The sequence below is a fragment of the Callorhinus ursinus genome, unplaced genomic scaffold (assembly GCF_003265705.2).
Source record: "Callorhinus ursinus isolate GAN/ISIS: 27379988/994484 unplaced genomic scaffold, GSC_fseal_2.0 scaffold21, whole genome shotgun sequence".
Taxonomy (NCBI): domain Eukaryota; kingdom Metazoa; phylum Chordata; class Mammalia; order Carnivora; family Otariidae; genus Callorhinus; species Callorhinus ursinus.
In genome coordinates this window covers 28,852,102-28,879,061 of record NW_027397083.1, presented here as the reverse complement: position 1 = coordinate 28,879,061, position 26,960 = coordinate 28,852,102, and the positions used below count along the sequence as shown (strand labels likewise).

General features: G+C 39.5%; 2 protein-coding genes across 5 annotated transcripts in view; one reads left to right on the top strand and one right to left on the bottom strand.

Moving 5' to 3' along the window:
- The window catches only part of LOC112829096 (uncharacterized), a 31,229-nt gene extending 19,638 nt beyond the window's left edge, over nt 1-11,591 (top strand). For both annotated transcript variants that reach the window (XM_073904883.1, XM_073904884.1), the window contains exons 5-6: nt 6,842-6,975; nt 11,458-11,591. In XM_073904883.1, coding sequence (XP_073760984.1) covers nt 6,842-6,971 — 130 coding nt within the window. In that variant the 3' untranslated portion in view covers nt 6,972-6,975; nt 11,458-11,591. The remainder of the gene's footprint in view (nt 1-6,841; nt 6,976-11,457) is intronic.
- Nucleotides 1-26,960, bottom strand: part of TSG101 (tumor susceptibility 101) — a 41,817-nt gene that overhangs the window by 1,413 nt on the left and 13,444 nt on the right. For all 3 annotated transcript variants that reach the window (XM_025878458.2, XM_073904881.1, XM_073904882.1), the window contains 5 exons: nt 23,176-23,302; nt 19,527-19,593; nt 14,706-14,797; nt 1,613-1,815; nt 197-436 (listed from right to left, as the gene is read on the bottom strand). In XM_025878458.2, coding sequence (XP_025734243.1) covers nt 197-436; nt 1,613-1,815; nt 14,706-14,797; nt 19,527-19,593; nt 23,176-23,302 — 729 coding nt within the window. The remainder of the gene's footprint in view (nt 1-196; nt 437-1,612; nt 1,816-14,705; nt 14,798-19,526; nt 19,594-23,175; nt 23,303-26,960) is intronic.

Below are 26,960 nucleotides of genomic sequence, written 5' to 3'. Positions count from 1 at the left end.
CCAGATGGAGCCTCAGCCCTGGGGAGGGGAGACGACAGTGCTCACAGCCACAGATCTCACTTGCTCTCTCTAGGAACACAGGGAATTTTAACTTCCCCTACAGAGAAACCCTCTTGGTTTGTGGCTTTCAAGGTTCAGTGCCTCTTTTAAAACATGAGATTCTGAGCTCCTGGAAAGCAGATTGAGGAAGACATACCTTCAGGAAGACATCCAGATCTATCACTCCCCGCCTCAAGGCTTCTCCCAAGTAAAAGATAGTGTCTTCAATAGCATTTTCCTCTGCATACAGATTTAGGATCTGTTTGTATAGTGGGGCTGTGGGAATGATAACTTCATCAATATCATTGTTTTCAGACTGATTTTCCATTTTCTCCAGAGCAGAACTGAGTTCTTCATCCTTCTTTCTCAAAAGTTCTATGTTTTTATCAACCTCAGCCTGAAAACAAAACAGTCCAAGCATGATGACTTCATATTAACTGTACATAATTATCTGCTGGTCAAAAATCTACAACTCAATTTTACAGAAACAGACCCGTGAAATAAAAAAACAATACTTAAACAACTCAATGGTTGAGATTGTTTCAAACAACATCCTGGCCAAAGGTAGAGGAAAAAGGGTGATGTAAGATGCTGAGAACAGAATAACGCTGAAAATACCCTGAGCTGAGCACTTCCAGTGGCAGTGATAAGTCTGTCACTTAGCAGTGACAAATGATGTTGCGAACTAAGCCATCAGACAAGATACTGTCCAGGAGGGTCCTCACATGAAAATCATAAAAGAGGTTTTCCTTCCAACAAGGGGGCCACTGCTACAGAGGGATAACTTTCCCCAGTCTATACAGCTTAATCCACAGAACCCCAAACAGCTGAACTTCAGTTACAAGTTACTGTAGGTGGCGGGTGCAGGCTCGGAATTGTCCTGGTGTCACTTTCCTGAACTTTTAAAAATCGCAGGCCACTACTGTGAAGCTGACTTTACACACTAGAACCATTTTGTAAGACTAATGTGCACATACAAACCACTGTCCCCAGAGCCCTCAGGCACATTTGTTGGAATAAATTCTCCTTTGTGGGAATGAAAGTGGCGAGTGAAGCTGGAACTTAAATCATGCCAGTAGGCCTCTACTTCACCATTAAACAAAAAAGTCACACGGGCACAGCAGTCTGATAAAAATGTGAGAAAGTTTAAGAGTGAAAGGCTGCATTAGAGGGCTCGCTGAAGATGCTTTCAATATAGTTCAAACGACATCTGGAAACAAAAAAGAACTGACCCTTAAGTCTGGACCCACGGTCTGCAGATCTTCATCAGGGCGGAGAACTCTCTCAAATTCTCATTTCCTGGCAACTGTCTGGTAACATCAAGCACTGAAACAACCCTCCTTTGAGTTAAATCTCACCCCTCAGGGTGAAGTTGGTGCAAGGAAAAATGTTCTAAATACTCTCCAACTGCCAAAGACCAAACTGCCAACACAGGCCCCACTTCTAACAAGGCTATAGAGAAGCTATGTTCAAACACTTAAAGGCATGCATAGTTTTCTGAACTCTTACTAGACCCACAACGTGAAAAAGGGGTAGATATCTAAAATTCGCAACTATTCAGTGAGTTACTTACTACTTCTTGATCTAAACGGGTAACCATCTCTTCCAGTTTCTGATGACCTTTTTTCAGGTCTTCCTCTGTTCGTTTCAAGGCATTGAGCTCTGCCTGGGCACGATCCATTTCCTCCTTCATCCGCCATCTCAGCTTGTCACTGACCGCTGAGATAAGAGAGGCTCGGATGGTGTCCTCGCTGATGGTGCCGTCCCGACTGGGACCTGCAGGGGAAAAGGCAGAAACCACTGTCTTAATTTCCCAAGCACTTTCTATTCCTTTCACAGGGACCTTCAGAAAACAGGACAAAATGAATTGACACTTTCAGAGCGGGAGGAAAGAGAAATTTTCTAGTAAATGTTATAATTTCATCAAAAGTAACATTAAAATCTGAGTTGATTCAGAAATACTTTCGCTGCAAGAGGTTACTATGAATCCTTAATTTACCTGCCTTTTCTACTGACCGCTGAAATAATCAGCTCTCTTCTCAATGAGGCAGGGGCTGTGTCCCCACAGATTACAATTATTCCCCAATCTCCAACAAATGGGACAAATTTATACCAAAGAAAAACAGATTGATTCAGGTCAGGTGCATTCTCTGGTTTCACTGCTAAGGTGAGGGAGACAGAAACCTACTGCAGAGGCCAGTAAGAGGACTGAACAGGCAGTTTCCTTGGTGTAAGATTAATAAGGCTTCCCTTCTACAAGACTTTTACTCCATTACCCTTTACCCAAAGAACAGAAATGAACAGATGAGCAAGAGGGAGTGATGTACAGAAAATTCAACAGCTGATAAACTTCTGTTTAGTCTCAGATTCTTTACTATTCTCTTCAAAACAGCCCTTCCTCATCAGTGTCTTATAGAATTTTCTTGCATATTTCAGATCAAATAAACTTATCCCTCCGATATTTTCTTCAAAAGGTCCTCCCAGTGACAGAAGTATGGGTACTCTTTATGACTATCGACGTTTTTCAGTTAGGGTCCTAATTCAGCAAATGTGTACATGGTATTCTGATTTCCAATTATGTTTGCTGACAGAATATCATGTGGGGAATTATATTTATCTGTCACTGCCTACAGTGATTAGAAAATGATTACAGACTAACAGAGTATCACTACCACTTTGAGCTGAAAATTTCTATCCCGGGGACACTGAGTTATTCTCAACAGGGGGGAAAAAACCCAAAACCCTTTAGTCTGTTTGCAGAAATGTATCCAAGCTCTTACATTCACGTTCCCACCCATCACAGGCCTGGTCGCCGTACAAAAAGGCACACTGCTGCTCAAATGCAATCGAGCTTTCCCAACAACAGGCAGCCTGCCCCCACACAGCCAGCTCCACACCTGCTCTTCAGTGTCCCGTCTGCTCACAGTTCTTGCCAGTACATAAGCTGGTCTTTTACTAACTAAAAGCTCCACTTTTTAGTTAGTAAAGTTGTCTTCTTGCAGAAGCTGGTTCATACCAAGTTACCCTGAATGCTTTTCTGGCTTTTTGTAAACGACATCAAGACACCCTGGCGTTCTCTGGTTTCAGAGGTTTTGAAAAGAAGAGTCCTAAGTCTAAATAGTTCTGTTTTTTCTTTTTTCTCCCTTATTTCCACCACAGAAGAACTTTTTGTTGTTGTTGTTGCTTTTTCTGACTTAGGTTTTCTTCTTGCAAGTGAAAATGAGTACAGACAGGGTCTCCTGTGGCCCGCTTTTCCTGGAGGGTCCTTCATCTATCTGTCCTGAGGACACTGTGCTTGCACACAGTGAGAGCCCAGTATCAGACCCCCGCCGTGTGCACTGATTTCTCCCTACGAGGGCCTCCCTCTTTCCTGCTAGAAACCTCTTGCCGAGGAGGGCCCAGACAGTATCCATCCTACAGGGTTGACAGAGAAGCAATTCATACCTCCTGTTTATTAACATACAAATCCATAAGGTATGTACTTTCTACAATTCATTCCTGATTTTACAAAATACTTCAGCTTATTTCGTATTTCTGAAAAGCAAAAATATTTAACTCTTTCAGGTAACTTGTGCTTTGGAATGGTAAAGCCAGAGGGCAACCACATTTCCCCTATGAAAACAGGTCTTATTTTTCACATCCCTGGCCTCTTTAATACCTAACTTTTCCAAAGTGTTCTCATCAATTTACCAACTACTGTACCACCTCCAGGCTCATGCCCCTAATTTTTCTTGCTCTTTTCCTGTCTGACCGCGTCTTTATTCACATCATCCCCAACAGAGACCAGGATGACTCTAGCAACCTGCCCCAATTACCAAGATTTCCATTCGTTCCTTCTCGTCCCTGTGACCTCCCTTTCTCCCACTCCCGCTTCCTGGGAGCGTCTCGCCTCAGCGCGGACTTCTTGCCGTCTCTTACAGCATGCAGGAGGTCCGCCAAGGCAGCCTCTCTCACATTTATCAGACCACCAGGCCTCCTACCTCCAAAGACTTCATCTGCCAAACCTAACCTAACCCAAGTCCTCAATCCTTCTGACTCTTCTTAATTTTATTTTTTTAAAGGTTTTATTTATTTATTTGAGAGAGAGAGAGAGAATGAGAGCACGAGAGGGAAGAGGGTCAGAGGGAGAAGCAGACTCCCCGCTGAGCAGGGAGGCCGATGCGGGACTCGATCCCGGGACTCCAGGATCATGACCCGAGCCGAAGGCAGTCGCTTAACCAACTGAGCCACCCAGGCGCCCCTGACTCTTTCTTAAAGCCCTAGCCTCCTTTTACCATCTTCCCACAAGGCAGAAATCCTCAGGACATCTTCAAAGGATTGAAACCATCAGATGGGAGTTTTCCACTCTTTTCTCCCACTCTCCTTTGGAACAAGAATCCTAACTCCTTTAACTATGGTCTGACTCCTCACTATTCAAAAGTACTAACCTCCCCTTCTCAGGAAGACAACCTGCATTCCTCTAGATCCTTCTGAAAGACCAGATGCTTTTAAGCTTTCATCTGTTCTTCTTCCTAATCTGGTTAGTCTAAGCACAGTGTCTTGCTTTTTCTACTCTGCTCTTGGCTTGCTTTATTTCATCTCTCTTCCTAGCCCCAAATCTTGGATAATCTTCGAAACTCTATTCTCTCTAGTTCTTTTTTCCTGAGTTCATGGTCAGTCTTATCCAACATTACTCTAAGAAAAAAAAATGTCTAAAAAGGCTCCTGAGAAAGAAGGTGAAGAAAGAAAGGTTAAGAAACGCCGCTGTAATCCATCTGTGATTCTTGCTTTTCTACTACTGTGTTGCTACTGTAAACTTCTACCTGCTGGCCTTGTCCCCACACCCCAACCTCATCCCCCCAAAATGGTATACATTTGCTACAACACTTGCATTATACAAATCACAACCTATGAAAGGCAAAAACTACCTGAAGGCCTTGTAAATGACCGGGGTGTGCTAATTACCTGCTAGATCCTGCTTTTTTCCACAGCCATAGCTCTTTCACTATCAAACTCTTAAGTCATTTCAACTAACAAAAAGAGTTTACTGTTCTTAAATATCAGATTGCATCTTCTCTCTACCATCAGATATGGTGTTAAGGCTAATCTCCACTAATGATCTTTCCTCTATTAACCCTAATTAATTCCCACTAATAGTTCTTACTATATTTATCAGTTTAAAAACATTCTTTGAACTTTAAAAAATACCCAAGTACAAAAAAGACAAAGGTATATTTTTAAAAGATTAGGATCTGCCAAAAACTTCCTGCCTGATGCCGTAGTTTCCAGGTAAGGGCAGCGTCGTGGCCCCCACTGGAGGAGGCAAGCCCTGACCTAAACCTGGGGGAGGGGGGGTGCCGCTCAGGTTACAACCAGGAAGTGGGGACTCCTACGCTCTTGGGTTTTCGTTTTTGTTTTCTTTTCTTCGCAGTAGAGAAGAGGTTAGAAACTTACCTTTGGTTTGCTATCAAAAGGGGTAGGTTGTTACAGAAACAATTTAATGTTTATTCCACCCTATATTAAGTAGTTTCAATAACATTTTTTCAGATTTAAATACAATTAGCCTTTTCCCTAAATTTTTGAAGTTGTTGTGAGAAACTAAAATCATAAATTGGTTTTCACCTCCCTGGCAAAAATGGCAAACCAAAGTAAGTCAAAGAGACTGGATTCTCGGTAACATTTCCTGGTAAAAATTTGGCTATCCTTTTGCGGACAGGAACAGTCTGTTTAAAGAATTTGACTCCTGAAGGGCTTAGCACTGAACTGTGATAGCTGCTCAGGCAGAATTATTTGAGTTAATGGAAGCAGTGAGTGTTAAAATCTGCAATGTTAACTATTTTACTCTGTTTTTTGCTTTTTAACACTCTTTCCAACACACGTCCCTTCAATGCAGTAGAGTTGTGTGGTTAATCCTATGCAGCTGTTAAAGTGTTCCATTTATCTGTGAAGAAGTTATCTGAAGTAATAAAGGATTAAGTGTATTTTTGTAACTAGTCTGGATTTTTCACACACAAACACATCAAGTTTTGGAAAAATTATTACCTTAGAATGGATCAACTTACACTGGATGTGAAGTTTTTCAAATTTCTTTTTAAAAACACATTTAAATTCTGGAATTTATATATATATATATATATATTTTTTTTTTTAAAGATTTTATTTATTTATTTGCCAGAGAGAGACAGCGAGAGAGGGAACACAAGCAGGGGGAGTGGGAGAGGGAGAAGCAGGCTTCCTGCCGAGCAGGGAGCCCGACACGGGGCTCCATCCCAGGACCCGGGGATCATGACCTGAGCCGAAGGCAGACGCTTAACGACTGAGCCACCCGGGCGCCCTGGAATTTATATTCTGTTTCTCTTATGAAATATGTTAAAGCAAACACTACCATACAGCACCAAATAAGGCCTTCCAAATAGGTCTCCAGCTAAAGCCATTAACACTCAAAATGGGAACCAAGCTGAGGCAGCAGTTAGTTGCTTGGCTTTTGATAAAGGTCGCAGTTCACCTGAGGGTGCAAGTGCCAAGATTAGCCCTTGTCCTTTCCTCGGCCACACACAGACCTTACTATACAACAGTATATTTAAACACATTAGGTCCACCTACTTTCTAAAAAGAAGAGAATTTTAATTAAGATATGGAATATGAACACCAGAAAACCTATTAAAATTCTAAATTCGATGAACATTGACACTTTAAGGGATTGTTTAATATAAATAAGAAAAAAGATCGGTGGGACATTCTCATCATCTTACCACTTTTCAAACAAAAAAATTTTTTTACCCTCAGATGTCTTAAGAGAAATTTTAATTTTCTTTATACCCAGTGTAACAAGCCTTGGAGTAAGAGGAGTTTGCGGCAAACTGCCATACCTCAAGTCCTCACACCCTGACCTTTACCCATGCAGAGTCAGATTTCAGACGTGCCCTTCTACAATTCCAGATGAGCAGCAATGAAAAGGTAACAAAGATTTTGAGAAACAATCCTAAGCAAAAACCTCATTTAAATGTTAGGTAGGATCCAATTACTGAACTTAAGTCTTAGGAGCTAAAACATAATTAAAAGAAAATTTTTTTTTCTACTACGAGGAAACCAATATTACTACCCAATGGACCTGATAATTCAACAAATAATTTAGGCCTGTATCTTCAAAATGCACTAGTACAGACTACTTGATTTAAAACTAAACACTTAAGACAATCAATTTTATTTATCTCCTAATAGTACTTACTGAATGATCAGTTTCTTGTAACTCACAAAGATCATTAATATTAGAGAATCCACAGAAGTCTCAAAGTACAAGATAACTGAACTTACAGAACAGTTTATCCATTTCTCTCACCCTCCAACCCCTGCCTTCTGGCAACCACCACTCTGTTCTATGTATCTGTGAGCTTGGCGTGCATATCTATTGCTTGGCTTATTTATTTTTTGGATGTCACATATAAGTGACATCATAAGGGTAGTTGTCTTTCTCAGACTTATTTCTGTCTGACTAAACAGTAACCTTTCTAAACTCTCCTCTAACCAGCAAAAGTGAATCACTTGCTCAGCATTTTTACTTCTGGGTGTTACTTGCTCAGACCCACATAACTAGGGTCTTTGGTTTGACATCTGTGCTACGGAGCAAACCATGGAGCCTAAGCAATCCCAAACAGTAATTTACTATCACTCAGAAACCAGATCAAGCCCATATTATTTCCTTTTATAATAAAAACACACAAAAAATAGGACAATCTCTGAATTAGGAGGAACATTCAAATAACTATATGAATAAAGGCATTCTGATTCATGCTATTAAGTGCAAACCTGGCAAATTCATTAAGCTGCTTAAAAAAGCTTTTGTAGTCTATGAATATGTAAGCTTCTAATACTACTACCAACCTGTGTGTGGGCTATGGAACTTTTCTTCCAAAGAAATCAGGGGACCTCAATTTATCTTTTAAACACTATCAGAGCAGTATTCTTTAAGCTCTAGAAAGTTTCTATAATCACCATCAGTACGAAGAAGTGTACTTAAAACCATCAGCAGGTTTATGCTTCTTGAAATAAACACAAACCACAAGGAAAGGTTTACATTAGTTGACATAAAAATTCAAGTTTTCAAAAGTAGAGGTAAGTAGGTATGAACCTCATTAAAACAGGATACCAGGGGTGCCTAGGTGGCTCAGTTGGTTGGGTGTCTGACTCTTGGCTTTGGCTCAGGTCACGATCTCAGAATCCTGGGATCAAGCCCTACATTTGGGCTCTGTGCTCAGCATGGAGTCTGCTTGTCCCTCTCCCTCCGTTCCTCCCCCTGCTCATGCTCACTCTGTTCTCTCTCTCAAGTAAATAAATAAAAATTAAAAAAAAAATAGGATAGCAAAGTAGTTACTTCAAAAAAGGCAGTGCTACAATCATCCAATTATCATAAAAAATGAGAGATGCTGCTAGCAGGCATAAGCACAAAGGCCAATTAATTTGAAGGACAGTAAAATTCCATCCTTAAAAAGATGGGTCAGAATCAGTCATTCCTTAAAATTATTTTGTGAAAGAGAACAATTTAAGAACCTACAATGTTAGAAGTATCCTATTGGAATAACCCCAGGATGCCAAATTAATCAGCTTCTCACACCCTTCATATATTAACTAAAAAAAATTTAAAATACAGTGTTAAATTACATAAAGAACTTTTTCTTTAAGCTTTCAAAATTTAGCACAGCAACCCTTAGTAAACCTTCACTGACTGCCCAGATGGGAAGCAAATACTACTTTACCCTGAAGATAAGGCAGGTATTCCCAAAGGAAGTCTGTGAAAGACTGTGGGGAAGAGGTGCCAAAGCAAAAAAAAAAAAAAAAAAAATTCCATTTGGAAAGTGAAAGTGGGTTTCCATTTGAATACAGGAAAAGTTAATGATACACAATCCTAAAGGCACATCTACCCCTTCATAGATTATTTGATTTCGAAAAACTATTTCTCAAAGTGTGAATTAGCTATGCGATCCCTTTCAAGGATGAGACTTTTTTTTTTTTTAAGATTTTATTTATTTATTTGAGAGAGAGCGCACAAGTAGGTAGAGGGGTAGAGGGGCAGAGGGAGAGGGAGAAACAGAGTCACCACTGAGCAGGGAGCCCAACATGGGGCTCGATCCCAGGACACCGGGATCATGACCTGAGCCGAAGGCAGATGCTTAACTGAGCCACCCAGGCGCTCCTCAAGGATGACAATCTTAACAACAGATCCAAAGTGTCCAAAGAACAGATTCTATTCTGGGTCAAGTATTGGCCAGAAGCACCTCATTTTGTTTTCCCCTCAAATTTCTCTCCTCAAAGTTTCAGAACACTAAGTAAATCAGGGTTGAAGCCATCTGTAACCACTCTCTGATTAAAGGACTCCGTTGAGATGAAATAAACCTGGAGATTCTGGCACAAAGGCAGTATGGCGACAGTACATCCTCTGATACACTTCATAAAGGAGCCAATTAGTTCTCTTTCTTCACACACATATTCATAACATGGGGAAGTTTCACTGAGTGGCACCACACTGTTCAGAGGACCACAGTGGACCACACTGTAGTAACATTCTTGAACATTTGCTTGATAGCCTTCAATCCTTCTTAATCCAGATTATAATATCCACAACTTCATCATCTCCAAATCAGTGCCACCCAGGTGCACCACAGGCACCACCAGCACATGAGGATCTATCTGGCAGATGGCGCCATGCATGAATCAAAGTGGGAATCAGCTGATCCCACATCATGCCACTCTTCCCTATCCAGGGGAGTTGGGCATTCTCTACTGAAATGCCCAGCTGGGGACTAAACGTTTTCTTGAGTACCCATTTGTCAGTCCAGAAAACATACAAACGACCACACATCCATACCTACTTCTGCTTTCTTCTGGCATCTGCTATTAAGAGAACATAAACAACTACTAATATTGTCTCCTCAACTTAATCTTTATAATTTGGTGGTGGTCAAGTCATTTTAAACCTTTAAAATCAGAGTCCAGTTCTCATAGCTTTGGCAATACCAAGTCGGTGAAAGCTATATGCCTTGTCCTAACAAAAGTGTTTCACTCTTTTTTTGTTTTTTAAAGATTTTATTTATTTATTTGACAGAGACACAGTGAGAGAGAGGGAACACAAGCAGGGCGAGCGGGAGAGGGAGAAGCAGGCAGCCCGATGCGGGGCTCGATCCCAGGACTCTGGGATCACGACCTGAGCCGAAGGCAGACGCATAACAACTGAGCCACCCAGGTGCCCCCAAAAGTGTTTCACTCTTAAGAAACACGTATTTTAATCCAAAGAAACGGAAATTTAAGTTTTTAAAAAATTTAGCTTTTACCCTCAGTTATCAAGAAAAGTTTATCTTCCTTCTGATGCCTTTGTTGACAAATAATGCTTACAATGGACAGAATATCTAAGGAAAGTTGTCCAAATGCCACATCTTTTTCCAGTGATTTTCCAGTAGAAAATGTTTTTGATAGTTGCAAAGATGATATACAAAAAATACACCTGGTCTTACGATGACTTCTAGGAAAAATCTGAGTTACAGATCACAGCTTTTTCTTCCCTTACATTACACCAGGGTATTAAAATATCACTACAATTGCCCAGACCTGATGGAAAAGCACCATTGACAGATTTGACATCATTCCACAGCTGTCTTCACTGTTCGGTGCCCTCAGTGAGCTCCAATCTCACAAGACTGGCTTTAGTTCAGGTTAGGTGGGAAGCTATCTAATAAAAAAAGCTATGAAATGAAATGACAAAACAAATTCTGATTTTCTTTTAAATGTTGTTTAAAATCTACACTGACTGGAATCAGAAAGAGCTACTTTAAGTTTCAAGATCTGCATCCGACCTCCTTCAGCACTTTCTCAGAACAGGCTGCTGTAAAGAATGCAATCTCCATTACTTCGGTTTTATTTTTTTTTTTAAAGATTTATCTTTTGAGAGAGAGAGCACACACGTACGTGGGGTGGGCAGAGGGAGAGAATCTTCAGGCAGACTCCCCACTGAGCAAGGAGCCTATTGTGGGGCTCTCAAGACCCATGAGATCCTGACAGCCAAAAACCGAGTCTGACGCTCAAGCAACTGAGCCACCCATGTGCCCCTCTATTACTTCATTTTTAAATGGTTTTTTTACTTCAGTGCTGTCAGGGTGGTTAAATACCAACACTTGCACAGGCATCGACGTCCCTAATAAGACATATATTAATGATGCTTTCAGTCAGGTGCTTGTTTTACATCTAAAATCAAAACCTATGCATTGAAACTATCAAGTGATACAAAGTACAAGGATAAACAAACCACATTTCATTCTTTCTCATGGCCTCGGTAGTACAGAGAATAACAGCACAAACTCTGGTGACCACAGATCTACTGAGGAAACGCTGACTAGTTGTGAACTCTGACATTCAAATACTTATTTATGTTTCTGCTTTCCTGTATTACAGTTTTGAAGTCCAACAGCGTTGTGCACAATGTACTACCAGAACGATGAAAAAAAATCAAGCAGGCAAGCAACATAGATAGAACAATACATATTAAAGGATAGCCAAGATTATCATAAAATGTTTCTAGCCTACGAAAGTACTCTTAAAAAAATATATAAATTTCTTTGATAATCTGTTCTAAAAACAAACATTAGATGTGATTTTATTTATTTTTTTAAAGATTTTATTTATTTATTTGAGAGAGAGAATGAGATAGACAGCATGGGGGGGAAGGGTCAGAGGGAGAAGCAGACTCCCCGCTGAGCAGGGAGCCCGATGTGGGACTCGATCCCGGGACTCCAGGATCATGACCCGAGCCGAAGGCAGTCGCTTAACCAACTGAGCCACCCAGGCACCCATTAGATGTGATTTTAAAGATACCATTTTCCCCACATCCCTGTTTTTTGGATAAGTGGAAACAATCTAGTCTAAGCTATAAAATGCTTCATACCTATGGTTTAAAATAAGTTAACATATAAAAGATTGTTAGAAACTGAGGTTCTCTAGAAATCAAAGGTATCATACTATTATCTCCATGAAAAATGGTAACAAATAGCACTATTCCCATTTTGTTGATGATGCCCGAACCAAAATGGAGAGCTTACCAAGACTTAGTGTGCTTTGCTTATGGATGAGAGATCTCCCATCATTAGGTTTCTAACTCAAATCCTTTAAATTATATTGTAGAAAAAGAGCTACATTATAGTAATTTTGAGAACATTTTAACAAATTAAAATCATGCCACTAGAACCTCAATAATTAGACTGTATCAATGGCAAGAACAGCATTAGAAAACCTGTTTTTGGGGGCGCCTAGGTGCTCAGTCATTCAGCGTCATTAAGGGTCCTGGGATCGAGCCCCACATCGGCTCCCTGCTCAGCGGGAAGCCTGCTTCTCCCTCTCCCACTCCCCCTGCTTGTGTTCCCTCTCTCGCTGTCTCTGTCAAAAAATAAATAAAATCTTAAAAAAAAAGAAAGAAAGAAAATCCTTTTTGGGGGGAGGGTACTTACATTAGATCTTGGGATGGTTACAATTTATCAGGAAATATAACAAAGATGAACTTCATATGCTCCTACATTCATTTAGGCACTCAGCAAAATATTTATCGAGGAACTTCTATATATAAAGCACTGTTCTTGGATGTTAGGGGGTGGGGGGATGGGGGTTGGCGGTGGTAGGTGATTAGTCAGGTAGGCATGCCTGCTCCTTGCAAAGGAAATAGGAAGTGGATTTCCTAAGATAGAAGAGTAGTAGATGATGAGGTCAGAGAAATAACGGGGGAAGAAAGCAGGATCACACAGGGCCTTCTAGGCCTAAGAACTCTGGATTGAATTCTGAGTGAAATGGGGAAATACTGGCAGGTTTTGAGCACAGGAGCGACGTTATTTATGGTTTTTTATTTTATTTATTTGACAGAGAGAGAGAGAGAGAGAAAGCACAAGCAGGGGGAGCAGCAGGGAGCCCAGTGGGGGGGGGGGCAGAGAGAAAGCACGAGCAGGAGGAAGGGGAGAGGGAGAAGCAGGCTCCCTGCTGAGCAAGGAGCCCCACGTGGGACTTGATCCCAGGACTCTGGGATCATGACCTGAGCCAAAGGCAGATGCTCAATTGACTGAGCCACCCAGGCGCCCCTATTTATGTTTTACTAGGATTACTCTGGATGCTGTGTGTAAAACAGAGTGTAGGGGCCAAGGACAGACACAGAAACCTTTTGGGAGGCTTCTGAAATAAATTAGTTAAGACACAATGTGATGACTTGGATTTGCACTGGGTATGATCAAATCCTAGATCTATTTTGAAGATAGTAGGCTCCTGATGAGGAATCAAGGATGATGCCAAAGTAAGAGTACTGAGTAGGATCAATGGAGATGGGGAAGCTGTGTAGAAAGATCCAGAGTTTAATTCTGGTCATGTTGGGCTTGAGACGTCTATTAAATATCCACGTGGAGATATTAAGAAGGCGGGTGCTCTCAGGATCTGGAGCTCAGGAGAGAGGTGTAGGCTGGAAGTATAAATTTGGGAACTGTGGGCATAGAAGTGGTATTTAAAGCTAAGACTGGTGGCGATCACCAGGAGAATGTACAGAGAATGCTAAGGACTAAGCCAGGAGGCACGCCAACATTAAGAAAAGGAGACCTGTAAAGAAGACTGACCATGAGTACCAGCGAGCTAGGAGGAAAACCGAGTGAGTGTGGGGTCTTGGACAAAAAGATTTCAGTGTATCAAGGAAGGAGTCATTAACTGTGTCAAATGCTACTGACAGGCCAAGTAAGTGAAGATTAACTACTTGTTGGATTTAACCTTGTAAAGGTCATTAGTGACCTTGACAGAAACAGTTTTAGTGGAATGGTATGAAGGAAATCCCAAATGGAGGGACTTTACAAGAGAAAGGGAGAAGACGAATTGAAGATAATGGAGTACGGATAATTTGCCAAGGAGTTTTGCTTGCAGAGAGGAATGAAGAAATGGAATAGTGGTGGGAAACTAGAATTGAGAGGAGGATTTTTTAAGGTTAGTTTAGGGCATATTTTTTTGTGTGTGTTGATGAGGAGCAATCCAGTAGAGAACAGAAACTGATGATGGGAGGGAAGAACTGCTGAAATGACTGGCCCCCGAGTGAGGGAGAGAGGGTGAGATCTTGTGCACAGAAGCAAAGATAACTGGCCTATGGGAGAAGGCAGGAATGGTGGTACGGTGGTGGCAGACAGGCATGCAGCAGCCGGGGGAGGGGAGGAGATCTGTAGAAATTCTCGTATTGCTTAAATTTTCTCAGTTGAAGAAAATTATATTTCAGGCACTCTAATAAAGCAACACTAAACAGCAACAACTACTGGCCTATGATAATGTGCAATATACCCCGTGGTGCTTTCTTCTCCTAAAGATGCTCATCTGTTTTTACATATAACCAGGTTAGGGAAATCTACGTATCTGTTAATAGTTCAACACATACAAAGTTCATCAATAAAAATATGTGAGCCAGGAAAGAGTGAAGAGTCAGTCATTTCTTTGTATGCCCTGACAGAAGGCTCATTTATATAATGAATGCTAAATCACCTACTTCAAGTTTTGGATTATAGGACACTGACCATTAAGAGTTCTTTGTAACAAGGAAGAATATTCTGACATCTCACATGTAAAACTGAAAGGCACTTTTCACAAGAGGAGCCTCTGACTTTCCTTATGGGAGAAAGACAGTTTTGAAGGGTACTTACCGACAGTGGCCACGGGAGGCTGGGAAGGGTACTGAGAACTTGTTGTGGCAGGATACTGACCACCAGGTGGGAAAGGACAGCCTGGGTAACCACTGAAAAAAGAACAAAACCCATTCAATATTAAGATGACTCAATGCTATTTGCAACATGGATGGAACTGGAGGGTGTTATGCTGAGCGAAATAAGAGAAAGACATGTATCATATGAGCTCACTGATATGAGGAATTCTTAATCTCAGGAAACAAACTGAGGGTTGCTGGAGTGATGGGGGGGTGGGAGGGATGGGGTGGCTGGGTGATAGACATTGGGGAGGGTATGTGCTATGGTGAGTGCTGTGAATTGTGCAAGAACGTTGAATCACAGATCTGTACCTCTGAAACAAATAATACGATATATGTTAAGAAAAAAAAAGAAGATAGCAGGAGGGGAAGAATGAAGGGGGGGAATCAGAGGGGGAGACGAATCAAGAGAGATGATGGACTCCGAAAAACAAACTGAGGGTTCTAGAGGGGAGGGGGGTGGGAGGATGGGTTAGCCTGGTGATGGGTATTAAAGACGGCACGTTCTGCATGGAGCACTGGGTGTTATGCACAAACAATGAATCACGGAACACTGCATCAAAAACTAATGATGTAATGTATGGTGATTAACAACAAAAAATTATTTAAAAAAATGACTCAATGCTAGGGTATCTTTAAGAACCCCATTCAGGAAGTTAAACTTGACCTGTTATTTTATCAGTTTTAATGACTTTTAGAGCTCCAGGTGTCTATTCAAGCAAAGTTCTAGAAGTACTAAGTTCCATTAATGACACTGGAGTCACTCTTAAGTAAACGGTTAGAATACTCTTGGTTGGCCCTGTTTATTTGATGGTTGTCTTCATAGGGAGCAAAAAACTAGCATATTTCTAAGGACAGATGAACAGTATTAGAACTGGAAGCAACCCCAATTTGTGAGAGAACTTTTCCATTCTGGTTAATGATCATATCCCGGAAATTATATTATTCAATTTTTACCTATGGTTCATTGATACCCTTTGAGAGTATCTAATCTGAAAATTCTCCTCTTTGAATAGCTTTAAAAATTTTCTTTTCACTCTATGGATAGTTTGTCTCACTTATGTATTCATATCAGAGTCAGGAAGAATTTTCCTTAGAAGTATTCTCCTCCAATCTGTTATCCAACCTTGTCTTATAAATATCATTTACAATCCCTGACAAACGGTCATCTTTCTCTACTGAACACTAAATATCATTCTGATAGAACTTCCACCTAATGGTCCTAAATTTGCATTCTGGAAAACCACTGGAATAGTAGAAGACTTCTAAATCAGTCTTCTAATCTCTTCGTTAGGTGAAATCTTTTAAATTCCTTCAACCATTATTCACAGGACATGATTTTCAGGTCTAATCACTTTCCTCTTAGTGCTCACTAGTTTGGAGGTATTTCCCTTACAAATGGGGAAGAAAAGTAAAACAAGATGATCACTAGCTACCTGTTAGTTGGACAATAAATCTGGATTAGTTGTCAGATCTATGATATTGGCAATTCTGATCAATATGCCTTCTACAAGTCCATTAAAATTACTGATGAAACCCAGCCCGTTCAGAGTCGTGGGGCAAGAGCTCTCTGAGTTGGGAGTCAGTAATCCCTTTCCAGTGTAGTGGCTCAAAGATTCTACTATTTGTACTACCAGCTCACACTTTATCACTTGTCCCCAACAAAAAAATTTTGTAGCGCTTGTTGAAGATTCGGTGTAGTCACAGTACTCTCTCATCTATCAGTATAAAAGCAAAATCAAAGAAAACAGCAGGCATTTCTGTTCCTGGCAGACACAAGCCAAAGGCTACTGAATGCTGCTTTTGTTTCTGGTCTCTTTAGTAACCCTGCTACCATGGTACCAGGAAACAGTGCCAATCGTACTGAAATTTCTGGATCTATGGTTTTGGAAACTGGGATAAATGTGCTTTTTCTGGGGTTACTCCCATTTTGCATACCCTTTTAAAGACAATCTGTGATCATACTGTTGAATTTTTCAGTAACCTGGTATAAAACTTTTCTAGGCCTACAGACATTAACTTCCAGGAACTCCCTTGTCTCTTAGTTTGCTCAATTTCTTCTTCATAGTTATTCTCTATGTTCAGGGTTAATAATTATTCTTGAGTAAAGAACTGAGTGGTACTATCTTCTATCTTTGTATATTATTGAACAGTTTGTTCTATGTAGCACATCTTTTTCATACTGAAGAGTCCTTTTAAAACTACGTATTTAAAAAGAATTTTCCAACACTCTTATGTTCCTTTTTCTTTATGTACTCTTTCAAATTTTACTAATTATTATATTTAAGGCACTGTTTCTAAGTGCTTAAGGTAGGAGCTAAGGTATGAATCCGTTTCTTCCTCAAGATGCTATCAAAACAGGGCAAGATCCCTGTAAACAATCCTGATAGGATCAAGGAAATAAGAAATGCTAAGTAAAAATGCAGGAAATAGAGAATGGAAAAATCACTATCAGCTAGAGGAGATCAGGGAAGGTTCTGGGAGATGTGTAATATCCATGAAGTTGCACCTTTAGTCTCTTTAATTCCTTTCCTCCTAACCCCATATTCTTCAACCACATTACAGTGTTTCCTCATTCTTCCTGGGGCTTTTGGTGGGCTTTCACACTTTGCTTACATAAAATGAGTGGGCCGGACTAACTGGAAAGTATCTCCTCAGTCGCAGAGTGTTATAACTCCTTGCTGCTCCCTCCACCTCTAAACACCGAATTTCCTTCTTCAAGGTCCTCCTCGTAAACCCGTTCTTTCATATATGAAGTTATCACTGAGCTTCCAGCGCCACAGCAGATGTGACCTCCCCTCTGATTCTATTTATCACAGCACTTACCATTGTCTGTCTTTTCTGATACCAGGAACTGGTTCCTAATATCTTATTACATGCGTGCTAGTACACAGACCCAAACTGGAACAACCATTCTTGACATACCTTTTAGTTTCCTTGTATACACGCTGCAGGTGCTAAATTAAACTTTCAAAAGATCTTAAGATTTGGAAGAGAACTTAGAGATCATCTAGTCCAACTTTCTAGAGCAAGAATAAAGACTCTCATATTCATTGTTTTAAGATAAAGATTCTTCTTGAGTCACTGATTTATTAATTCTCCTTTAGGACAAAGGGAGAAGAGAAAGAGGTTCTGAAGCTCTTCTGCCAAAACCTTTTATATACAGAAAGATACAGATGGCAATTTGAATAAAGTTACCCTTAATAACTCATTGGCATATTATTTACATTGAGATTAAAGGTTACATTTCAAAGGAAAAAAAACCATCAAATCTCTGAAAAATAGCTGTCTCAAAAAGGAACTTCTTATAAATAACCTCACAAAAGACACTTTTATGGTTACCTAAGTGAGTAAGATTTAGAGTTTTGTCAATATTTTCCAGCTTCATTTTTATCTATGAGTTTCTCTGAAATGGTTTTATTGTTCAGAAGTCCATTTCCTTACTGTACTTCCAAAACAACCATTTCCTTATGTCCAAAGTTCCTTCTTACTACCGACTATTAATTGTAAAGGCTTGTAATTTCAAGGCTTCAGACAAGAAGATTCCGTTTCTAGAACTTAATCAGAAAAATAAGTGCCTCAAGAAATCTAAAACTTACAGCCTGTTTATAGATTATAATCATAGGAATCTTTCTTTATTGTCCCTGACAGATATTCATCTAGTCTTTGCTTACATAATATGACAGAATGCTTCCTACCTTGTAAAGCAAGTCTGTGAAATTAAGAAAGATCCAGAAATAAATAAGATGACTAAATTTAACTTATAGGATCCTGCATATTAGACATGTGCATACATCAGGTGTTCAGGAAGTCTGGCTACATTTATCTGTGAGGGTTGTATGAAGCTAAAAAGAGTTAGCAGGGTGAAAAATTTCTTGTTAATAATTTAAGTAGCCAGAAATCTCATCTGGACACTGGTATATGCCATCTTGCATTATAAGTCAACCCAAAGATCACCCTGTGGAAGGCAGTCCTAGATTACCACTGAAACTACACGATTGCAACATGGGTTCATTATTTCTCATTGATTTTCTAATGTGTCTTACTCATAGACTGATCTCACGGTTAATTTAACCTACCTATGTTATTATCAAATGGTTAACAGAGGTTTGTAGTACATGTAGTCTATGAACTAAACGAATAAATAAGACTGATCCCATCAAGTGAGCCATTAATCCATTTCCTGTAATTTACGAAAAAGTTAAGTTTTTTTTTTAAAGGGTATTAAAATATAGGGGCGCTTGGGTGGCTGAGTCAGTTGAGCATCCAGCTCTTGATTTTGGCCCAGGTCATGATCTTACGGTTGTGAGATGGAGGCCCACATCGGGCTCCATGCTGGGAGTGAAGCCTGCTTAACATTCTCTCCCTCTCCAAGAAAAAAAAAAGGTATTGAATTATTTTTCTCCTTGGCTGAATTCATTATAATTAGTAACCCATTAACCTTTCAGTTATCTACATTAAATATATAAAATTCTTAAAAGCAAAGCCGAGTAAGCAAGGATTTCAAAGTCCAAAACCAATCAAGATTATTGTCATTATCTCACGCCTTTCTTCTCTGTAAACAGAATGAAGCTACATTTCTCTAGAATGGAAAAAACGCCTTTGGAATTATATACATACTATAAAATTTCACTGCTAAACCAAGTCTCACCTTCCATTAAACTGCAACTATGTTTACTTTAATGCTCTAGTTAGCACCCATTATTTCAATTCTAGAGCTACCAGAATTTCTAATACAATTATTCAAAAGATTTTTCATTACCTGGGATTGGGAGGATATCCAGATGGATATGCAGAGATTCCACTTGGCATGCCTGGGATATAGGAAGCTAAAAATAATTTTTAACATTTTAAAATAATATGCATAGTCCTGGATATACAGGCTATCAAATAAGACATATATCATTGTCAAACCACTGCAAAATTTCATACAGGTAAAGAACCCAAATCTCAGCACCAAAACAAAACAAACACTCCACCCATATTATATCAGTTCTTTACTGCAAGCAGTATCTTCAAATCACAAAATTCTCAAAGCATTAACTATGAGGCACAACAATACACAGGACAGTCCCAATAAGGAATAACTGGCAAACAGGTCAACCTGGTCAGTTCTCCACACTCTCAAAGAGTTTGTAACCTGACACAGCAGCTGGTTCAACTGGAGTTCAGAGGAAGGTAATTCTGCCCTCCTCTGGTCCAAGGTCAGCTTCTCAGAAAGTGCCCTCTTTATTATATCTAAGAAATCTTTTGATATTTCTTGTTGACCCATTATTGACCAAATTTTGACCAGTTTGCACAGGTGGTTTTGTTGGCTTGACTGAGGACTTTAAAAGACTTCAAATTACTACGAGAAGTCCTTTACAAAACTTATATTCAGCTAGACAGGTTAAAAACAAAACAAAAGCTTGGAAATACGAGGGGAAAAGGGTTCAAATCTAGCAAGCTTAAAGAATGGTTTATATATTTTTTATAACACTAAAGACCTTGAACTAGTCAGTGGTGCCAGGAGGCTAATCAACACAGTGAAAGAAAAAGAGAATTTTGACTTTAATTGGAAATGACTTGTCTGAGAATCAGTTTATCCTCAGTGAAATTTTTCTCACTGAATACAATGATGAATTAGCTCTTAATCCAATCAATAAATATTCTAGTGCTTCTATGTAACCAGCACCAGGATTCTGATTAAAAAAAGAAAGAATTCCTGGCTTCAAGTTGCTCATGGTCTAGTGGGGGAGATAAGCGAGGAATAATAATACAGAGTGCTAAGTGTTATGACAGGAGAAGTACAGAGTAAAATATATATACATATACACATGGGATCCTAGAGGAGGCAGCTAATCTAAAACCTAGGATGTGGGGGTAAATAAAAGTGATCTAGTAGAAGACTGGTATATAAAGGCTTGGAAGGCAAGAGGAGTGGTGCCTTCAAGAAATGAACCGTTAAAGCACAGAATGTAAGTGGGTTGGGAGAAATATATACTGGGATCTGACCAGGGGCCTCAGAAATCTTTACCAGACTTGCTGAGCATACGTCTCCCAAGTATCAGTGTTCACAGTCTCCCTGTCAGGATGAACTATAGATATTAAGTAAATTTTTTCTTAAGTATAATGAAGCTACTAGGATGATGTTCAATGCTATTTCAGAAAGGGAAAAAAACTCCCGAAATGTCTCAACTGCTGGATTCCATAAGACATTTTTTTCTTCCTGGGCAAAGCACAGCTGACCCTTAAGAACATCAAAACACAAGGCTACTATTAAGTGTCAGCAACATACATGGTCAATTACTACCCCTCCCCCCCCATGCTGGTTTTTCTCTGTACACATAAACTACCACTTTGTTTTTATGAGCAATCATAATCATGTACCAAATTTTCATAATCAGAAGCAATTTTCCTTTTTTAAGGTTGTGAAAAGATACTAATTCCACCAAAGCCTTCAAATTTTAATTCTTAGAAACAACAAATGTTATTTGGATCCAAAACTATCAAGGAAGAAGAAAACGAGGTAAAGTAATTTTAGAGCCAGAATAAAATGGGATACAAATACACATAACATATGGGGCTCTTCTTATAAGAATCAAGTAAGAATGAATATGAAGTGCTTAGCTGTGTCTCACAGTTACAATTCAATAAATGCTATTACTGTTAGTTGTCAAAAAATGAGGTTTGGCCATTACCTTTTTAAATATGACTCATAGCTAGCTCAAAATCATCCTAAAACAGATCAAAAAGTGTTTTGGTTTTTTTTTAAGATTTTATTTATTTATTCATGAGAGAGAGAGAGAGAGGGGCAGAGGGAGAAGCAGGCTCCCCAGGGAGCAGGGAGGCCCGATGTGGAACTCGATCCCAGGACCCTGGGATCATGACCTGAGCCGAAGGCAGATGCCTAACCATCTGAGCCACCCAGGCACCTTCAAAAAGTGTTTTGAGTAATGATAAAAATAATAGAAGTATATGATTTCTGAACTAGAAGATAATCTTCATATAAGTATATGTCCAAATTTCTGGACTACTCGTTGGTGTGTGTGTGTGAGGGGGAATGAATTTAGACTTAATCTCTTTACATTCATACCTACTACTAATCAATATTGTTTAAATGTATAAAAAGTATTAAAACTGGAATTGAAGGACAGTAATAGTCTCGTAGTAATTTACTTAAATCAGCTATAGATTGTTTAATGTGATATACAATGAGTGCAAAACTGAACTGCAAAAATAATCTCTTTACTGTGGTCTCTTTCTGGACACTTCCAGTGTCAATATAAAACTGGAAGAAATTTAGGAAAAAAATGTTGCTTAGGAGACTGCCTAAATGTCTGCAAAGGTTATCTTCGGTGGTCACTAGCTGTTACTGGAGTAAATAAACATGAATGGCAAACCAGGAAATCTTTGCTATTTCAACCTTAAAAGAGCAAGGTTGTCTCATCTCAAATACTGGCATCAACAGAATTTATTAAGATGAAAACAAATTTCTGGTCCAAAAGAATCACTAGAACTTTTAATAAAAGAGCTAGTAATTCCTAAAACCAAACTTACTCTGAGAAAGCAGGGAAGGAAAAGGAAATGGGTTCAGAGAGTTCTTTCTGTTAAATTCCCATTCAGCTTGTGAGTCAAAATGTTCGAGACAGAATAGATTAAAAAGGAAGAGAATAACTCCCAGTACGAGAAAAATGAAAGCTCACATAATCTAACTTAAGTTTTGCTTAATTATAATCTTGAAAAAATTTGTTAAAAAAAATCATAGCTCAAAACACAGTGAAATCAATATAGGTTTAGTAAAGTCAAAACAAGTAAGTACAACCAACTCTCAATTATCCAGGGTGATTTGAAAGTATTAATAGGAATTTCTGGGGGGGGGGGGAATAATGGACATAATGTATACCAACCAGGGGAGAGTACTGACTTCAGGCTCTTCCCTCTCCACACCAGGTAAAATGAATTGGCTCTACTAAAGAGAAGCCAAGAGCTAGATGTTCAGTTGTGTCACAGCCAGAACTGCAGAATGTGAATGATTTAGTTGACTCTAATTGATTCTTATATACAACACTGATCCTGCAGTTGCAAAGAAAAGCAGCCTACCTTTCGAGTTATATGTTTCCAAACTGATGCTATAAGGCTATTCCATGGCATGTATAATTAAAAATTAAAAAACACTTCTAGCTCCATTCCAGCATTCTTTCTCTTCCATTTTGGAATCTAGCACACCCATAGTTAGATTCCTACCCACAAACGAAAGCCCAAATGCCAGTCTTTGGTGGGAATCTGTACATGCAGATGTGTAGCCTCAGAATACCTCCAAAGAATCCACCAACTGGGTAAGCTAAAAAGTGAAGTCATGAAAAAAATTTTTTTTTACAAGGTTTTGTGTTTTGTTTATGAGTTTAAAAATCAAACTTAATTATACTTACTATTTGGTGGCCCTGTTGCCTGGTATGGTGGATAAGATGCTGAAATAGTAGGACGAGAGAAGACTGGAGGTTCATCTCCAAACACCACGATCATGACCTGAATAAGCCCCAATAAGTCGGACTGTGGCTAAAAACAGAAAAATTAAGTCAGCTACAGATTTTTCTTTTTAGAGATTTATTTGTCAGAGAGAGAGGGGGAGAGCACAAGCGCACAAGCAGGAGGAGCAGCAGGCAGAGGGAGCAGCAGACTCCCCGCTGAGCAAGGAGCCCGATGCGGGGCTCGATTCCAGGACTCCAGGATCATGACCTGAGCTGAAGGCAAGACGCTTAACCAACTGAGCCACCCAGGCGCCCACCCCTCCCAGTGGACTATTATGTGAGCAAGAAACTTATCTAGTATTAAGCCTCTTAGCACTTCAGGGTTTATGTTTTGAAGCAGCTAGTGATTATTAGAAAGCTAATTAATATATTCATCTAGTATACTTCAGACATACCAAATAATCATTGCTTCTAATACCCTAATCTTGTTCAGAAGTCTAAAATGACTCCCACCTGTCTACTGAAGGACAAAGCCCTTAGCTAACAATCAGGATCCTTCATGGTATAGCCTTGAATACCATACTAAAGTTAGCCACCATTGTGTCTTTTCTGTTAGATCTGTGAAATCTGTCATACCTACAGAAATGTATGACCTATGTAACTTTAAAGAGTAACAATAAAGAAAACACCTGGAAGCCATTGTCCAAGTTAAGAAATAGAAGACTGACAGTAACTTAGACGTTTCAGACTGCATCCGCTCTATCTCCTCATGAGGTAAACCACATGAGGTAAATCAGAAGTGTCTGATTTAGTGGATAATCATTCTTTTGCTTGACTTTAAATACTACCTAAGAATGATTTCCTAAACTGTGTGTTTAATGTGGCATTTTTTGAACTTCATATGAATTTAATCAAACTGCATATTCGTTCTACGGAGATCTGCTGCTTTTGTTCAATGTTTGAAAGATGCATTCACGTTAAAGAGCGCAGCTATATTAATTCATTTTCGTTGCCGTAGGGTGTCCACCCAATGAATACACACCTTTTTTATTCATTTTCCTGTTAATAGCCAGCTAGGTTGTATCCAGTCTTCGGCAATGTATGCCGAATACATTCTTGCTGTATTTTCGAGTACATATGTGCAAGGGTTACTCTTGTGCAGTAGTTCTCAACTTGCCTCCCAGGGGATATTTAGAAATTCTAAGAGACCTTTTTGGTTGTCACAACTGGGTGTTATGCTACTGGCATCTTGTGGGTAAAGGTGAGAGATACTACATCCTACAATGGAAAGGACAGCCCTCCCACAGTAAAGAATTATCCGACCTACAGTGTCAATAATGTTGAGGTATATACCTAGGTGTGGAACTGCTAGGTCACAGGGCATGTGCTCACAACTTTACTAAGGCCAAACTGGTTTCCAAAGTAGCTGGTGTCAAAGAGTTCTCTTTCTCCGCTCCCTCACTAACCCACGTTGTCAAATGGTAGCACGTATTTGATGGTTATGTAGTGGTATCTCGCTGTGGTTTTAATTTACATTTCCCTTACTACTAGCAGGGTTAAACATCTTTCCGTATGTTTATTGCCCACTAGAATTTCCCTTTTGTGAAGTACTTACTTGTTCAAGGGTTTTATCTATTTTTCTACTGGGTTTCTTTCCTTTATGATTCCCAAGTTATTTTAATATTCTGGATATTATTCTGAGGGTATTAAGTATTACAAATGTATTCTTCCAGTTTGTGGTTAGTCTTTTCATACTTTTTAATGTCTTTAATAAAGTTTTCACTTTGTACAAATTCAAGGTAAAATTTATTACTTTTCCTTTCTAGTAAATGCTTTGTTAAAAAAAAAAAAACCCATAAAACCCAAAAAACCTAACCTACTCCAAGATTATGAAAACAATCTTCTATGTTTTTTTTCCTTTTGCCTTTTAACAATCTATCTGAAATTTTTGTATAGTATATGAATAGGAATCCAACTGTCCGAGCTCCATTTCTAAAAAGTTCATCTTATCCCCAAACGATCTGCTATAATACCACTGTCATATATCAAGTGTTTATATCTAGTGGATCTTTGAGTTCTTTTTTTAAGATTTTATTTACATGAGAGCAAGCAAGTGCACACGAGCAGGGGGAGGAAAAGGGGAAGGGGCAGAGGGAGAAGCAGACTCCCCACTGAGCGTGGAACCCGATGCGGGGCTTGATCCCAGGACCCTGAGATCAGGAACTGAGCCAAAGTCCGACACTTAACCGACTGAGCCACCCAGGCGCCCCCATGGGTTATTATGTCCCATCTATCCATCTGAATATCTCTACGACAATTCCGTACTATCCTAGTTTTATAACACATTTTGACACGGGAAGGGCAAGTCCCTTCTACCTTATTCTTCCTGGAGAGGGCCTTAGCTATGCTCAATCTTTTGCAGTTCCATATAAATTTTAGATTCAGCTTATCAAGTTCACAAAATTAACAAATATACAAAGAAATAAAAACTGTTAGGACAAAGAACCATGAATAAAGTTCTCTCTCCTTTAAGTCTTCTTTAATGTCTTTCAATAAAATTTAGAATTTCTTCCATAGTGGACTTGTACATCTTTTGTAAGGTTTGTTCATAAGTCAACAGAATTGAAAAATATAAAGTATTCATTTACCAGTTCATTAATTCTCTACACTGCTGAGTCCAATCTGCTACTAAACCAGGCTACTGAGTTTTTCTTTTTTTTAAAGATTTTATTTTATTTATTTGAGAGAGAGAGAGAGAGAGCAGAAGAGGGGGTACGGTCAGAGGGAGCAGCAGACTCCCTGCCAAGCAGGGAGCCCGATGCGGGACTCGGTCCCGGGACTCTGGGATCATGACCTGAGCTGAAGGCAGTCGCTTAACCAACTGAGCCACCCTGGCACCTGAGTTCTTAATTTCTATTATTCTATATTCCAATTCTAAGATTTCCACTTGGTTCCTTTTTAATACAATTCTCCATCTTGAACATATTAATCACAATCATTTTCAAGTCTGGGTCTGATACCTGGGTTACCTGGGAGTTGTGGTGTCCTATTTCTACTGTCTTTTTTCCCCTCTTTATCCTATTTTTTGATGTACTTGGTAATTTTAAATTGTATGCTGGACATGAAAAATTACAGAGGCTCTATACACTATTCTTCCTCCAGGAAGGGTTCACCCTATGCTGTGGCAGGCAGATACTGAGAATCACCTTAATATAATCAGGACTGAGCTGATTCAAGGCTCCTGGGGTGTGTTCCTTCAGTGGCATCATCTAAGAGTCTAGGATGTTTACTTATACCCTTCCTCCTTGATAAGGTTCCAAGTTCCTACTGCCTCCTGAACCTGGGGCTGCAGAGAACTTGGTTGGGTTTTTCACAGGCTTCTGCTTAGTTTTAGGTTTTGTTTTTTTTTTTTTAAGATTTTATTTATTTATTTATTTGTCAGCGAGAGAGAGCACAAGCAGGGGGAGCGGCAGGCAGAGGGAGAAGCAGACTTCCTGCTGAGCAAGGAGCCTGATGCGGGACTCTGAAGGCAGGCGCTTAACCGACTGAGCCACCCAGGCGTCCCTCTGCTTAGTTTTTTAACACTGTCTTTGAAGCTTGGAATTCAGTTTACTCCCTTGAGGGAGAAACTCAGGTTATCTGGTTTGCTACTTGATAGGAATGCTGAGTCCTGAGATTTGAACAGTTTCACAAATATATGCCACCAGTACACTACTTTTTAAAATGCATTTCCCATTATGTGAATC